The 17,727-nt window shown below is 41.0% G+C and overlaps 1 protein-coding gene and 1 long non-coding RNA gene across 2 annotated transcripts; both read right to left on the bottom strand.

The window, feature by feature from the left end:
• Positions 1-463: 463 nt before the first annotated feature.
• Positions 464-2,237, bottom strand: cldn5b (claudin 5b). The gene has a single exon (XM_030434682.1). The coding sequence runs from the start codon at positions 2,071-2,073 to the stop codon at positions 1,432-1,434; it is 642 nt and encodes a 213-aa protein (XP_030290542.1). The 5' UTR covers positions 2,074-2,237; the 3' UTR covers positions 464-1,431.
• A 1,925-nt stretch (positions 2,238-4,162) lies between these two features.
• LOC115592147 (uncharacterized) lies at positions 4,163-6,399 on the bottom strand. The gene is made up of 2 exons (XR_003986079.1): positions 6,356-6,399; positions 4,163-5,719 (listed from the first exon to the last, which is right to left on the bottom strand). It is a non-coding gene; the product is annotated as an uncharacterized LOC115592147 (long non-coding RNA).
• Positions 6,400-17,727: the final 11,328 nt, after the last annotated feature.

Here is a 17,727-nt window from a genome sequence, read left to right as displayed (position 1 = left end):
TCTCGGCGATTGCGTGCACGTTGCCGCGGTGTTCCTGTTTGTGCGCACGCTCTTCTTCTTTGTTTCTGCACGTGAGGAGCTCCCTGATTGCTCCACTGGTCCAGATCTGGGGCCGAGCTTCCTGACGCTGGAGAGTTTGCACCCTGCTGATTGTGCTAATCACGGTGACAGTCTGCTGGGTGCATTGTTTCGGACCGGCCTCCTGTCGGGGTGTGTGAACCGGGCCTCTTGATTATTTTGACGTCACGTTCTGGCTCTTGTTTGTTTCCTTCATTTCACCTACAAAACAATACAAATAAGTAGCACGTGCGACACAAATACTGCGACCTCTGACCTCGTTACGGGAGCGACAGTCCGATGCTGTCGTGCAAACAGGCTGATTTATATTCATGGATTAAGGACTCTGCAGCTATATTTTGATTTTCCTTTCTTTAAATATCGGATAAATAACAAGCACAGACAGTTTAAAGTGTTTCTTCTTTATTAGAAAAAGTACGTTCTGTTAAAACACTAGAAAAAAATGACAAGATGATAGAAAAACACTGTACACGTATTGAAAAAAAATGCAAATCGCCCTCTTTGATCACAACGTGAGTGCACGTCGGTGTGAATGGAGCTTCACCGCCGGCTGCACGCTGGAGAGAACAAATATTTACAACAATGCCACTTAGAACACAAACATCAGCCTGTAATCAACGAGTCTGTTCATCACCTCACTCCTGAAAACAGGCGGATTTAAACCCACGTGGAGCTCAAACAAAACTTCTGCTGCCTGGAAAATGTTCCAAAAATTACATTCAGTTCAGTTCAGTCGCACTTAATTTACACTTTTGATGAAGCCCGTGTCTGAAACGCATCATGAACATACATTTAATGTGTTATAACGCCCCCACAGTGATGTATTATCATAGTTATAAGCACTGACGAATGTTAACAACACTCATTAATAAGCCAACGTCGATAACGTGTGATAGAAACACATTTGATGCATTATAACACATTATAAACATACTTATATTGTGTTATAATGCACATATATCACTGTACTATAGTTATAACAGTTAATGGATATTTTAAAGATGTCTATGAGTCTTTATAAACGGGTTTAATGGATTTTCGGTGCTGTTCTGATCTTGTTTCCCTCACTGGACTTTACTCCTTTACTTTAAACACATATAATTACACTGTAACGCATCATAATAATGATTTTAATGCGTTATAAAAGGCTTATGACTGTTGTTATAACACATCATTATAGACATCAGCATTCAGGTTGTTGTATTCATGAGTGCTTATAACCCTGATTCATCACACAGACGCTCCACACTGGGCTCATCATGTCCCCTGAGCTCCTCCTCAGCACCGGAACCAGCATCTCCTGGCACACAGAAAAGTTCTGACGCTGTCCTCCCATTTCAAAAGTCTCAGTTCTTAGACGTAATACTTCTTGTCCCCGTTGGATGTGATCGTCTTGGTGGGCGCGTATTTGATGGGGTAGGCTCCTCTGACGCCCTGAGAGAAGGAGCAGCACAGCAGGGTGCCGCCCAGCAGCAGCAGCGCGGTGGCGGCCCAGCCGATGTAGATGGCGGCTCCGATCTCCCTCTTCTTGGACGGGGGCACCTGCGGGTCGTAGAAGTCCACGATGATGTTGTTGGCCATCCAGCACAGCGGCACCAGCACGAACAGCCCGCTCATGATGTAGATGACCCCTCCGGCGTGCACCACCTTCGCCTTCACCGTCTCCTCCCGGAGGCAGTTGGTGCACTGCGCGCCGGCCACCGTCACCGTGAGCGCCACGACCCCCAGCACGGCGGAGATGACGGTGAGGGCGCGCGCCGTCTGCAGGTCCTGCGTCAGAGCCAGCAGCGAGTCGTGCACTTTGCACTGCATCTGCCCGGTGCTCTGAACCACGCAGGACATCCACAGCCCGTCCCAGATGGTCTGCGCCACCACGATGTTGGAGTCGATGAACGCCGTCACCTTCCACATGGGCAGCCCGCAGGCGATCATCACCAGCAGCGAGCCCGTGACGCACAGCGTCATGCCGAGGAACTCTAGACACGCAGTGAGCATGGCGCCGCTGTTCAGTGTTCAGATGGTCCTGATGTGAGAGGTGAGGTGTCTTCTGTCCTGATGTCTCTGTGCGCTCAGCCGCTCCGAGCCGGCGCATTTATGGAGAAGCGGACTGACGCTGCTGCGCCTCCATCAGCACAAAACCCCCCACAAACTTCTGGCCAATCAGGACGAAATGCATCACCGTCTCAGCCAATGAGAGGGGGGCGGGCGTGGGGGGTCGTGTACGGCCACACTTGCGCGTGCACGTGTGCGCACTGAGTATTTACCAGTTGCTGCTGGAGCACCAGATGTGTGGTCTTCCTGTAATTCAAGAGGCTGTGAGAGCATCAGACTGAATCCACACATGTAGAATAACCATGTCTCTTTAGTGACAGCTAGTGTTTGTGTGGGTGTGAGTGTGTGTGTCTGTGTGTCTGCATGCGTATGTGTGAGTGTGTGTATGAGTGTGTATGTATTTGTGTATGTCTCTGTGCATGTCTGTCGGGGTGGGAGGGTTGGGTTCTTTTAATTTTCTACTCTTGATTTTATTTGCTGTGTCTCTTTTTCTGTTGTTGTTGTTTGTAAATCTCTGTTAGGCACTTTGAGATACTTTTTTGTATGAAAAGCACCATATAAATAAAGATTCATTTAATTTGATGATAAATCTGTAGGGCGACCTCGAGGAATCAGATGTTGAGGACCGGATGTTGGTCCACTGGTCTGAACCACATCCTGGGTTTGGATCCAGACCTTTTCTTCATCATCGTCCAACAAAAACATGAAGGGTCTTTAAGAGAAAGGGACACATACAGGGTCATTCATTCAACCTCATAGGAACGCTAAACACTGCCAAAAACATGATTTTCTGGCGTTAAGACTCTTTCATCCCCGGGAGTGAAGCTGCTTTCAGTCCGGGGAGTGAAGCTGCTCTCAGTCTTGGGAGTGAAGCTGCTTTCAGCCCGGGGAGTGAAGCTGCTTTCAGCCCCGGGAGTGAAGCTGCTTTCAGTCCGGGGAGTGAAGCTGCTTTCAGCCCGGGAGTGAAGCTGCTTTCAGCCCCGGGAGTGAAGCTGCTTTCAGTCTTGGGAGTGAAGCTGCTTTCAGCCCGGGGAGTGAAGCTGCTTTCAGCCCCGGGAGTGAAGCTGCTCTCAGTCCGGGGAGTGAAGCTGCTTTCAGCCCGGGAGTGAAGCTGCTTTCAGCCCCGGGAGTGAAGCTGCTTTCAGCCCCGGGAGTGAAGCTGCTTTCAGCCCCGGGAGTGAAGCTGCTTTCAGCCCCGGGAGTGAAGCTGCTTTCAGCCCCGGGAGTGAAGCTCATCTCAGCCCCGGGAGTGAAGCTGCTTTCAGCCCCGGGAGTGAAGCTGCTTTCAGCCCCGGGAGTGAAGCTGCTTTCAGTCTTGGGAGTGAAGCTGCTTTCAGTCTTGGGAGTGAAGCTCATCTCAGCCCCGGGAGTGAAGCTGCTTTCAGCCCGGGGAGTGAAGCTGCTCTCAGTCCGGGGAGTGAAGCTGCTTTCAGTCCGGGGAGTGAAGCTGCTCTCAGTCCGGGGAGTGAAGCTGCTCGGTACTCCGGAGGTACAGCAGCGGATACTTCTGTATCTTTTGTCAGACGGCAGCAGAGTGTTTGTCTTTTCGTATCCTCTTGGCTCCGTGCAGACATCTCACCTCACCAACGTCACTGATGCTCTGTAGGTGAGCACCAGTGACGTAGAGGCTTCCTGTCTTGGGCGAGTCTGTGATGTTTCCAGTCGGTGTGCTTTTTATTACTTCTCTGAAAAAGTTGAACATGCTCATGCTCCATGATTTTCCTTCCTGTTTTTGACCATGATGGTTTCTCAGTAGTGGTAATTCCCAGAAACCTTGAACAGTTCATTTGCTCCAACTGAGCGCCACAGATGTAGACGGGTGTGTCTTTGCCTCAACCATCAGCTCCTTGGTTTTGCTGACGCTGAGCAGCATCAATCAACCAATCAATCGAATGTTATTCATGTAGCACCTTTTAAACCAATCAAAATACAATTCAAAGTGCTTTACAAGATTGTAAGAACATGATATAAAAACAGATTTAAAGTCTGAATTGTTAAAATAATCAAAGGTGAAAAACAAGGAATCAGATAATGAACATAAAACTCAAAAATCTTCCATTTAATTCCAATTTTTCATCCATTAATTTGATGCAAAGCTCATTAGTGTCGTTGGATTGTGTGCAGACGCCTCTCATGAAACTGTGTCACTGCTCTGTCTGCTGCCTGACTGACATCACTGTCTGTCTCACACTGATATTTTGACCCATTTTACGGCTTCAACAACACACACAGGATGCACTCTGCACAGAGGACACGGCGGCCGCGTCGATCCGCTCCATTGTGCTTCGCTGACCGCGCTGAACAATTCCCTCAACTCCCCCTTTTGTTTTTGTGCTTTAAGTGGACTCAGTCGACCCGATGCACACATCCTACACATGCCACCACATCAGAAATGTGATGAGAGACGCAGCAGCAAAGCATTCTGGGCCACCACGGGGAACTGTGATCTAGTTTGACTTCCTTTTATTGCTAACAATTTATTGAATGACTACAGAAATCACTTGCAGCGCCAATATTACATAATGGTAAATAATCTGACTCACAAGAGACTAAGACTATGTTTACAGCCGTGCTAGCAGCTCTGTCAGGCTGTGCTTGTGCACCAATGAAGGCTAATGTGAGCTAAATGCTAATGTGCTGATGTTTTGCTCAAAGCTGTAATATTAACCACCATCAACACTAATAAAGCATTTTGGCAAACACAAACATTAGCGTCTAAAAGTCCTTGTTAGCATGCTAACACTTGCAGCCACAAAACATTTGCGTTGCAGGATTCTCCTAAACAACTGAACTAGACGGTTCTCGGTTTAAGTTGGAATAAAACATAATCTAAGTTTGTAGAAGCCACAGGATCCCAAATTGATGTGAAAAGATATTATCTCCACTCATTTATAAGCCCAGAACTTCTCTGTAGCTGCTCAGCTAAAAGCGTTAGCATGCATTAGTTTGACCGTGCATCGAGGGTCTAAACGAGCCTTGGACGAGCTTTAAGGAGCCATTTTATTTTATTTCTTTGTGGTTTTTTTAACGCTTAAAATCAAGTCTCCATCTACTTCAGTTGTTTAGGAGAATGCTCCAACGCTGTTATGCTGTTAAGCTCCAGAAATGTTTTGTGGACCTCTGTGGACTTTCCATCAGCATGAGGATGAGGAGATAATGACTGAATTTTCATTATCCGGTGAACTTCCAGGGGCCCCTGTAAAGCACTATGAGTACACTTGTGTCTGAATGGTGCTGTATAAATACATCTCTCTAGAAACAGAAAGCAAAGGTCAGTTTAATTTACTTGGTCCAGTTTCAAAATTCGATTAAAAACACACCCAAACTTCATTCCTTCAGTTGGAAAACAGCTGTCGGCGAAGGCGCCTGTAGATAAAGTTTACTGCAGGGACCGTGATGCGTGCTGATAAAAAGCTGAACCACACCTTCTGTAATTATCCTCAATCTCTCTGGTGAAGTGATGAAAGTTGCTCCGTCTGCCTTATATAGAGCGAGAGAGCTGAATCACCGCTGGTATCTGGGGGCCCGGGGGGGGGCGACGGGGATCGGAGGAGGGTTCCCTGCCGCCTGACTCAGTCGGATGCCACAGCTGATAAACACAAACAGGGAGGAGGAAGAGCTGTGCTGCCAAGATAAAGTCTCCAATCACCACAACAGGAGCAAAACTGAGCTTAACTATAAATATTTATCCTGTATGTTGAGTTTTACTGCCTGAACATAAAGCATAACAACTGTAGCTAGTCAATAAGGATCAACATGTGAGCTTGACGGCATTAATGTTGCTGTCTTATTCAAGATCTGATGCAGAATTGGTGATGTAGAGCGGTGGCACGGGCAGGTGCTGTTGGTCGTAAACATGCTGACAAACAACATTCCTCAAGGAAAACACAATCAGGACTCCATGTGGGAAGCTCATCATGTCATGAGGACACACACATACATACACACACACACACACACACACAGACACACACACACACACACGTACGCATGATGAAGAATCAAGTCATGATGTCACGTAGTAGGTGAGTGGGTCATGAAAACAGCGAACTTAATCACAGTCAGGACCGGAGTCGCTGCCAGCACATTCAAAATGGCTAAAACAACAGTGTGTGTGTGTGTGTGTGTGTGTGTGTGTGTGTGTCCTCAGGGGGCCAGATGCTTCCTCCTCTCTCTCTATAGTGTGTGTGTGTGTGTGTGTGTGTGTGTGTGTGTTTACACTTACATTAAAATAATAATCCCAGCTCCTGCCGTCGCTGTTGGGAGACAATCAGCCCTGAAACAGAAACATTTAGATTCACACAGTGAAGAAACTAAGTTTAGTCAGGATTAGGTAAACATAAATAAAAGATAAGCTAAATATAAATTACAGTAGAATCTGAGGACGCATACGTCTTCTGTCTGTCCTCCGAGCCTCGATTTGGAAAAAAGGAAAACTCCCCAAAAAACATCTAAAGGGGAAAAACTAGTAGAAACAGAGGAGCGAGGAAGGATCCTTATCTCTGATTGGCTGTTTATCAGGTGATCAATCATGTGATCACATTTAATATTACAACACAAGCATCACTTTTCTTCACTTTATTTGACTTAACTCACGTCACTTCACTTTAAATATTTTCACTTTCCTTTACTTGACTTGACTTCATTTTACTTCACTTCACTTTTGTTTTTCTTCACTTCGCTTCAGTTTTTTGCTTCACTGAACTTCACTTCATTTTATTTGGCATTACGTCACTCACATCAATTCATTTCACATAATTTCCCTTTACTTTATTTGACTTCACTTTACTTCACTTCACATCAATTTACTTCACTTCACTTTCATTTTTGTCACTGTACATAGTTTACATCTCATTATTTCACTTCAGTTTATTTTTCTTGACGCTTAACTTCACTTATTTTATTTGACTTCATTTCACACACATCACTTCACTTTACATAATTTCATTTTACTTTATTTGACTTCACATTACTTCACTTTATTTTTCTCGATTTAAAGCCACTTCACTTCACTTAACTTTAAATTTTACTTTTAATCATTTTACTTAGTTTACTTCACTTCACTGTACTTTTACTTTATCTTACTTTACGTCACATTATTCTCATCTCATCTCTCACATTACTTCACTTCACTTCTCTCTTAACTTCTCTTAAGTTTACTTTATTTCTCTTCACTTTAATTTTTATCACTTTACGTAGTTTACTTCACTTCACTTACTTTATTTTACTTAACATCACATTACTTCACTTTATTTCACTTCTCTTCACATCACTTAACTTCATTTTTTTTTTACTTAGAGCCACTTCACTTCACTTCAGTTTATTTTACTTCACTTCACTTTAATTTTTGTCACTTTACGTAGTTTACTTCAATTCACTTTTACTTTATTTTACTTTACGTCACATTACTTCACTTCATTTCACTTGACTTCACTTCAGTTTACTTTACTTTAAACTGCTCCATCTTCTCTTGCAGATCACAGATGTGTTCTCAGACAGAATGTAACAGATCACATGAACTAATTCCTGAGTAGTTAATATTTCTGATGTAATCTGGAGTTGTGACTCGACGTTTGTCTGCAGTATTCAGATACTTTACTAGAGTACTTGTACCTCTTCGTCTCTGCACTCAGAGCACTTTCTGCTGGGAACCATCTGTTTAAAGCTTGATTACAACATTCAGGAGTGGACATGGCACGATGTGATTAAATGTGTTTAACATATAATCGTTTCACAGACTTCCTGTATTTCGCTTTGACTGACAGCTGCAGCGCTGCCAGCTGACGTGTCAGCGGCCGGTGGGAGGCCTGAGACGCAGCAGCGTTAGGATGTCCTGTCTCTTATCACTTCCCCTCGACTCCATTGTTCTCCGAGCTGCGGGAATATTCTCCTCCTCCTTTTTCCACATCAACTCTTTTTATTATCCACAATGAAATGTCACCTGCAGCAGCCGTTTGGCACTTGTGGAGGCGCGAGGCCTTGGCATGTTGTTGAGTTGTGCGTTTGTCCGGTACCGATATCTGGCACGTGGGCTGACAGTTTGGTTTACGGATGCCTTTAATGTTTTGTCTTAAGTGTCGCTCATCTAATGTGTGTTGGTGTGTTGGTGTGTGTGTGTGTGTGTGACCTTTGTGATCTGCATTGTCCTGTGCAGCAGCAGAACAGAAGGATTATAGTCACAGCAGCGACGCTCGACTCGCATTAAATTAGGTTAAGTTTTCCTGTGAGAGCCGAACATCCATCTTCACTAAATGTGCTGACGTGAGTCACCGTTTGTGAGTTTATAACACCACAGAGGACGACGTGTCGCAGCTGGTGGCTGCAATATAAAATGTTTTCAGTTTTTAATACCGTGCTTGTTCTCTTGGCTTCATTTAGTGTGTTTCCATCCACATATTTTCAATTCAATATCCTAAAAAAGTCTTTGAGCCTGGCTGAAGTGGAGAGGTTGGAATTAGACGCGACTATATCGCACGTGAAACAACAAAAGCCTCCGAGCTGCACGCTGAGAATGGTAACTTTGGTTTGACATTTGGATCGGCAATATGGGCACACTTGGATTTCAGTGAATGGCCGAGAAGATAAACAAAGTATTCGCTTCTTGTGCTGAGATTTAGACATTTTAAACACAACTCTCACCTCCCCCGCGTGCAAGTGTTACTCCCTTCCCAGCCATATTTCGCAGGAGCACTGTTGCTGCATCCTGGGCTGTAAGCACACATAAAATCGGTCCAAACAGCTCAGCAGCTCAGAAATCTTCATTGTAGCTGCTAAGCTAAAAGCGTTAGCGTGCTAAGTGGGCGCATGAGTTCGACTGAGCATCGAGGGCATAAAAATCATCTTTTCAAATCAATATTTGGGATCTCTGGTTTCATGGCCACTTGGATTACGCTGCACAAGCTGTAAGGAGCCATAAGCCAAATGTTTATTTTGGGTTTAGCTCAAAGTTGTCAAAATATTTGATAACGTCAAATTATGTCAATGTCAACGTCCACAACTGAATTTATATTTTCTAAGTCTTTTCTTTTCCACTGAATGTTTTTATTGCAGCTAAACTAAATGTAAAGTATTTATATTTTGTACTTAAGCAGGAAAAAGCTGTAAAATGCAATTATAAAAAGCAAACCATTTTCATTTTGGGTGAACTGTTCCTTTAAACTCCCAGAAGAAATAACAGAAACGTCATATTTGCATCATGTTCTCCATCGTTTGAGCTTCGACCGGAGCTCTTTAAATGTTTTCACCTTGTTGTGTCTCTTCTTCTTTTCTATATAAATTGCGGTGAAGTCATACTGACACAACAGCAGACAACAGAAACAACCATCGACCACATTAATCTGATTTTCTTGACATTTAAGTTAAAACCACTGACTCACGCACAGCTGGATGACAGCGTGGTGCATCATAATCGACTGTCATTAGCTGCAATCATCAAACATTATTGCTTTAACAAGTTGTTGACTCAGACTGGAGGAAATCCCAACAGTAGAAAAGTCATCAAGCCGCCCAGATAACAGCGAGAAGTCCTGCGTTAGAGCCTTTAATGTCCAGCAAGCCTCGTCTTCCTCCGGTGACTAATTCCACCTGTTAGAAAACAAACGGCGGACGTGACACATTCCTGCAGCTCATCTCGGGTCAGCTCAGTCATCCTGTGTGACTTCAGCCCCTCGTCTGTTTCGATTTGAGGAGGAAAAGCTGAGATCACATTGTTATTCTTCAGTTTAGTCTTTAAAAAGAGGAGGAGTGAAGCTAAAGTAGATTTACTGCAACTCGTTGTGCTTTTCTTTTAACACAACTTTCTGTTTCTACACTTCGTTTATCTGCTTCAGTCGGTAGTTTCTGCAGACTTTCACTCAAATATTCACATGTGGGGGACTTTCCCTCTTACTGACCTGAAATCTGCAACACTGCACATAAACATTAGAACAGAGTAAATAACAAATATAGGCAATATATATATATATATATATATATATATATATATATAGAAGGAGCACTGAAGGAAGCAGTTAAAAAGGAAAACTAAAGTATATTCACAAGGAAGATCAGAAGTTTTCACATACAAAAACAACTAAAAAACATTAAGAAAAAAAATGATATACTAGAAATAAAAATAGAAATTAAATATATATATTAAGACAATAAGGAACAAGATGAGTGTCATTATACACTGTAAAAAAAATCACAATTTTCTAGACGATAACTAAATATTTACAGTAGTTTTCTGTTTTTTGTGAAAAATTACATCTGTTTTTCATTTTTGTACAGTAAAATTACTACAGTATTTATACAGTATTGTTCTGCTTTAATTAATTACATAAAAATGTAGTTAAAATGACAATGATTATCTGAAATTAAATATGTAGCTCAAAGGTTTATGTTTACAGTAAAAAAGTAAAAATTGTTAAAAAAAAAAAAAAAAAGTAAACAAAGTTAGGTTTATGTTTATTCAAACATTCAAAATCTGTATTTCCACAAATTTATCAACACAAATTTAGCTAAATTTGAGGTCAAGTCCTTCTAGGCCAGTATTTCTATTTGGGTCATTGATATCTTAATATATAAACTTTATAATTTCTTTCATATCATTAAAACAAACACATATGATTTTATAGGTATTTTAAACTTTAGTTAATGTAATTTCACTGTAAACAAGCGATGACAAGCTTTACAAACTATTTATTAGCAATTGTTTATTAGAAAGTTGCAGCTGATGTTCATACTACTTTGTAAATAGTTAATTTATACAGTGTCGTTCATTTATAAACATTATTTGGACGCCATTAGAGGGTTGCAACTAATGTTTAACCTTCACAATTGATTTATTTGTTTCTTAAGAGTGAAATGACTTAAATGTATCATTTAGTAATGACTGTTATATTGTGTTTAAGTCAGCATTGGCTATTTGTTACTTTTCTTCTTCTGTTGGAATTTGAATTCAATTTTCATGTATTGGCTGCCACTGATATTATTTCCTCATTGATTATTGGTCCGGGCTTAAGTTAAAGATTAAAAGTCACTGAGATTTAATTGATGTGTATTCATATGGTCGATGAGCTATTGTGTAAAGTGGGTTCCAAGTTTAAATGTTAGAAAAGAAGGTCAGTTTTTAAACATTTATCTTTTCAGAAGTGGACGTTCCTGCAGATCGACTGGAGGAGCTTGTGTTTGACCCACATGCCTGTGAACGTTGGACTCATGTGAGAGAGTATATGAGCGTTTCCTCCCAGCAGACGGAGCTGGAGGAGGTCACACAATGACTTCAGCTAGGAAACAGGCTAACGCAGGAAGGCCGCAGCAAACCAACGTACAATAGCTCATCACATGTGCTCCGCGTCGATTCCACGGCGGCCATTGGGCACGCTGCCACACGGGAGGAAGTGCATGTTGTTGTTGTGAGCGAGCCTTTTCTCTTTTTCCCTGGTGGAGGGACAATGGAAGGAGACGAGGGGAGGTGGAGGAGGAGAGAGAAAGAATTGTTTTTATTTATTCTTTTTAAAAGATGCAGGAAAACCAGGAAAACACACCAGTCAAAGAATTCCTTTAGTGTTGGTCCGCTCCTGTGGTGGAAGTACTGCACTCAAGTACAGTTTTGAGGTACTTATACTGTACATTTCTACATTTAAATGTCCAGAAACAACCAGACTTCTGTTTTATATTTTGTTGAGTTGTGTTCTCACATTATCCTAAATGTTTCAAACAATGTTCAAACCAGAGAAATTCAGTTTACTCGAGGTAACGGTGGGCTTTTTATTTGGTCACGTGTCGTTGTAACTCAGAAGGAAGTCGGCAAACGAGACTTAAAGTGACGCAAATTAAACTAAAACGTTACTTTACATACATTCACCCCCACAAACCAGATTACTTTACCGTACATTAGCAGAAAGAACATGGTCATGTTTCAGTTCAGGTCAACTCTGAACGACCTCAGCACTCAGCAGAGATTCCGGTTCTAGCGCTTCTTTGGATCACTTGATCGCTGCTGCAGTCGGGTCGATAAACAGGAGTGAATATCCCAAATATTAAAACTAATTGCTGAGCTTTTCTCCTGTCCGTGAACGTCTCTGGATCAGAACAGAATCTGATGAGACTCAACGTGTTTTGTTGTGCTTTGACGGACAGAAATTACACGTTGTGCGATTAAATGTTTGTTTTCAATCCAAAGAGGTACAATTATACAATAAAAAAATGCAACAATTAGCAAGAAATCCTTAAAATTAAAACATATTTGTGAATCAAAACTTTGTTTTTTTATTCTTTCTCCCATTAATCATCTGATGGCCCCCTAAAATGATTTGCTGTCCCTCTGGAGTGGCCTGACTACTGATACTTGGAGTGAATTTTTGTGTTTTATCTTACTTTTGCTTGACTTTTAAGTATATTCACATTGTCACATTTGTATTTTTTCCTTAAGTAAAGGATCTGAACTTCTTCCGTTGCTCCACTTATCTGTCAGAATGTCACGTTTTCTTGTTCTTTTCCCTGCATGAAGTCAATATGTGGGTCAAAAAACCGTGAAGGAGATAACAGAGGACTCATTTCCGTTGGTCGGACCAACGTTTGATGATTTCTAAGTGTTTTTTTTAAAAAAAAACCTTAAGATGAGATATGAATGGGAGCCAGAGAGCAGGACACTGAGAGAACCAGCGGGAGGAGGAAAAAGAAACGTGCAGATTCCAGAAATAGTAAAAAGAAACAAGGAGAACAGGGAGGTTTGGTGTGTTATCTCTCTGATTGTCTCCACGGAGACAGGAAACGGCGCTGTTACACACAGGAAATGAGCCGATGGCAGCGATAAGGCGGGAAAATGGCTCCGGAAATCAAAACAAGTTCGTTCCGATGTAGAAAGAATTAGAGAAGTACACCAGTGTTTTTGTTTAATGTTCCCTCTACGAAGCTGATGACTCTCTCAGCATTTTTGAGGTCACGTGTCATCGTGATGGCTTCAACACGCCCACGGGCAGCATCGAGCGAACCGCTGCCTCCAGATGTCGTGCTGTAAATCCCATTAACCTCCATGTTCAGTGACGTGTTCAGACGTGTTGTTACCATGTTAGATCTGTTTCAGTGGAGCACATGTGATGGAAACAACCGGTCGGAATAAATAGAACAGCAGAGGAAGTATTCAATTACTTCACTTCAGTAACAGTACTAATTTCTCATAAAATACTCTGTTACAAGTAAAAGTCCTGCATTAAAACAGTGTTAAAGTATCTCATATATAATGCTAATTAGTATGAAAAGCACAAGTACAAGTTCATTATACAATAAAATAAATACATTTTAAAAATGCAGTACTTTGGCTCTGATGCAGCATGTAATCTGCAAAGTAACTAGTAACTAAAGTTGTTATCAAGAAAGTAGAAAGTATTAAGTACCAGGAAAAACTCAAGTGAAGTAGCTCAAAATTGTTACTTTTCGTTAGGTGGCATTACGTTACGTTACGTTAAAGGTCGAAGCTGGACTTTCATGTGGACTTCAAAACAATAATGTACTTATATAACAATAATAACATCAGGGGGAAAAATAATTTAATAGTCATAATTAATACCCACCTTATTACTAGCTCCCATGATATCTTGTACGTTAACGTTGCGTTGCATTTGACCTCAAAACATTTAAGTTCAGTATTGGAATAAATGTACTTAGTTACATTACATCACTGGACATGGGATGTCACAGCCATAAATAATACGCACCTTATTCCTAGCTCCCATGATACCTTGTACGGTACGTTACGTTGTGTTACATTACGTTATGTTACATTACGTTATGTTACGTTAAAGGTCGAAGCTGGACTGTGTTGACTTCAAAACATTAAGTTTAGTATTTTTAGTAAATGTACTTAGTTACATTACATCACTGGAAATGGAATTTAATAGTCATAATTAATATCAACCTTATTACTAGCTCCCATGATACCTTGTACGTTACGTTACGTTAAAGGTCAAAGCTGGACTTTCGTGTTGACTATTTTTAGTAAATGTACGTAGTGTTAAGATGTATTATCTTTCCTGTAAATTAAGTGCCTGGCTGCTATGATATAATCACCATGCAATGTTAAACTGTATTATTAAGAGTTGCACTTATCCTGGTGACAGATATGATTGAAGCAAGCATTAGCCCCCTGTTAGGAAGCGTTGATACATTGAAGAGACATGCCAGGTTCAAAGAAAGAGCATAATGTGCCTGCAAGTAGGGACGGACCAAGATTGCGTGAGGATGCTAAGATGATAAACATGTTTTTGTTTTGGTATTGCTTTCAAGCACTGATGCTTGAAAGGACATACATTTGCATAAAACACAAAGTAGCGGAAAGGCAGTGTCTAATTAAAGATACTCAGTGCTGCAAAGAGTTTAATCTTATCTGAACTCAGATCTGTGAAAGGAATGATAGTAGAAGTTAGGGAGGTTCTCTTCGCTAAAGATGACTCGTTTGCGAATGAATCACTTCAAAGGAACGACTCTTAAACGCGAACGAACTGACCTGATTCCACGTTTCACTTCTCTCTTGTTCGTTGTTTCGTTCTCACAGACGAGTCGCTGTGTTGTTCACTGTTTAGTTATCAGAGTGGTGAAGAGGACTGAGAGCCAGCCAATCGTGTGCTGAGTCTAGAACACTATCGTCAAGTTTTAGCCAATGAGAAACAGGAAAGAATAGCAACCGTTTCCATGAAAAAAAACATTTCATTTCGTTCACAGCTCATCGTTTTCGTTCAGTCAGGCAGTCAGTCAGCCTAAGCTTAGTGAGCGAGCGCGATTGGTTGCAAATTAACAGCGATTTAGATAGATAGCTAGAGACCATTGATGTCAAGCTATTTGTTTAATGATGCAGTTCCTAATAAAAGGTTAAAAGGAACGTCGTAGTATGTCTTCTCTCAGATAAACAAATGCGATGACATCCGTTACATTACATCACTGGAAATGGAATTTAATAGTCATAATTAATATCCACCTTATTTACTAGCTCCCATGATACCTTGTACGTTACGCTGCATTGCGTTAAAGGTCAAAACAGGACTCTCGCGTTGACGTCAAAACATTTAAGTTCAGCTTTGACTATTGGAATAGATATGTTACGTTACGTTATGTTACGATAAAGGTCAAAGCTGGACTCTTGTATTGACTTCAAAACATTAAAGTTCAGTACTTTTAGTAAATGTACATTAAGTTCAGTACTTTTAGTAAATGTACTTAGTTGAATTACATCACTAGAAATGTAATTTAATAGTCAATTAATATCCGCTTTATTACTAGCTCCCATGATACCTTGTATGTTACGTTACGTAAAAGGTCAAAACTGGACTTTCATGTTGGCGTCAAAACGTTTTATCATGCAGAAACTCCTTTTTTGTCTGTCTGTTGCAAAATGAATAAACACAATGACATGTTATTCTGAAATAATACATTTGTCTGGAGTGTTTTTTTATTTTTACCATGTCATTAAGTCACAAAAATTCAAGGATTGTCTTGTTTTTTATGAAGTATGTCATATTTCCTTAAACACCAGGCGATCCAAAGTGTTGCCACTTTTGTAGAATTGGTTCATTTTTAACGTATGAAAGAAAATTAGAGACTTCATGAAACAAAAAATGACACTTGACTTTTCCTAAAGAGAAGCGTGGACTCTCTAATGAAGATACTGTGAGAGTACAAGCGTTTTTTGCTGTCAGCTTGTTTGGATTACACCACTAAACTCCCGGTTATCATGTTGCATCTTTGACCTCGAGTACAAGCGGCTCATGTTAATCCCAGTTTATTACATCCATCCCCTCGCTGACGCCGCAGCTCGAAGCCAGAACTGAGCTGTGATTGCCAAAAAAGTGGGTATTACAAGTAAATAAAGAGCCATTACAGCGTTATTATGTTTGCGTGCAGGGGTCAGTGTGGTCCCCGAGGCCCCTCCCTGAGATCAGAAGGGATCCGTTTTGGTGATGTTGGGAGGGAAGGTTGCTCATTGTCCCGAACCTCGCCGCCTCGCCACCCATGCACAGGAAACAGGGTCGGTAATGGCACCCTGCTCCCGCCTCCAGTCCCACGTTCCCATCATTGTCCTCCTCCCTCAGGTAGCTGTCAGCCCTGCAGCACAAATCTCACCAAACCTCCATGTGTTTGTTTCTTTTGTCTTGGTTTTTTTTTGTGTTTGAATCCCTCCCTGCCTCTAACAAGTTGATTGACAGGCCTTGACTGTGCAGCAGCTGTTGGCTCGTGGCAAACACTTTCACTCTTCCACGAAAATAAAAAGTCCAATTTGACTTTTCATTAAGAAAAATCTGTTATACGTAGAGATGCATGGTGTGTGTTTTCACACAAACATGATACCCAGTTCCTGAAGCGGTGGCATCTCACACAGAGCCGGACAATACTGCATTGTTGTTGGATATTTTCCTTAAAACACTGAGTTCCTACCAGGATGTCTATATTCAGATGTGTGAGGGCACGATGCTACGTGTGTGTGTGTGTGTGTGTGTGATCTTACATAAATAAATAAATCCAGAGGAAATAACATTAAAGTCTGTCTGTTCTTTCCTGCCACTGACTATCAATCAACTCCAGTAAGAACAATCTGGTGGTAATACAATAAAAACTAAATACTGTTATTTGCAGTATGCAGCTTTCTAGTAGATATTTTATTGTCCTTTTACGGGATTTTTGTTTTAAAAAGATTAAGCTGGAAACAATAAAGATGTAGCTGAAGAGCACACTTATCAAATGTTAGCTTAGCCGGCTAGTTAGATGCTTTTACACTTTTAAAATTTGTGAGGAAACATTGCTGAAGAGACAAACATTAGCTAAGATGCTTTTAGGTGTTTTGTTTTCAAATAAGAGAGCTGGAAATATTACCACAGATTATTGCACTTTTAATTCACTGATACACATTAGATTAGCTGGTTAGCTAGACGCTTTTACAGGCGTTTTGTTCACTCTAAATTAGCTGAAAAGCTTAAAAATGTTGCTTAAGAAGGCACTTTTAATTAACTGAGAAAATGTTGGCTTAGCTGGCTAACTAGATCCTTTAACAGGACTTTTGTTTAAAGTAATTCAGCTCAAAACCTTAAAGGCATAGCAGAAGACGGCACTTTTAATTCAAAGACAAATGTTAGCTTAGCTGGCTAGCTAGACACTCTTAGAGGACTTTCGTTTTCTAATAAATCAGCTAAAACTTTAAAAATGTAGTTAACAATGGAAATTTTATTCACTGACAAATGTTAGATTAGCTGGTTAGCTTGATCCTTTCACAGGAGCTTTGTTTTAAAATAGGTGGAGAAATATAAAAGACATCGCAGAAGATGACACTTTAAGTAATTTAAAACATTTTAGCTTAGCTGGCTAATGAGAAGTCCTTTAAAAGAACTATTGTTTTAAAATAAGTGAGAAAAACATGAAAGACAGACGACACTTTTAATTCGTTGACAAATGTTAGCTTAGCTGGCTAGCTAGACGCTGTTAGATGATTTTTGTTTTGAAATAATTTGGCTTAAAACTTGAAATTGTAGCTGAAGATGGCATTTCTAATTCATTGACAAACGTTAGCTTAGCTGGCTAGCTTGATCCATTCACAGGAATTCTGATTTAAAACAAGAAACATTGGAAATA

Source organism: Sparus aurata, chromosome 12 (assembly GCF_900880675.1).
Source record: "Sparus aurata chromosome 12, fSpaAur1.1, whole genome shotgun sequence".
Classification (NCBI taxonomy): Eukaryota; Metazoa; Chordata; class Actinopteri; order Spariformes; family Sparidae; genus Sparus; species Sparus aurata.
Note: the sequence above shows the minus strand (reverse complement) of the source record. Positions and strands in the feature narration are given on the sequence as shown.

Coding starts and splice junctions, on each gene's coding strand:
- cldn5b (XM_030434682.1), bottom strand. CDS start 2,073: ATGCTCACTGCGTGTCTAGAGTTCCTCGGCATGACGCTGTGCGTCACG.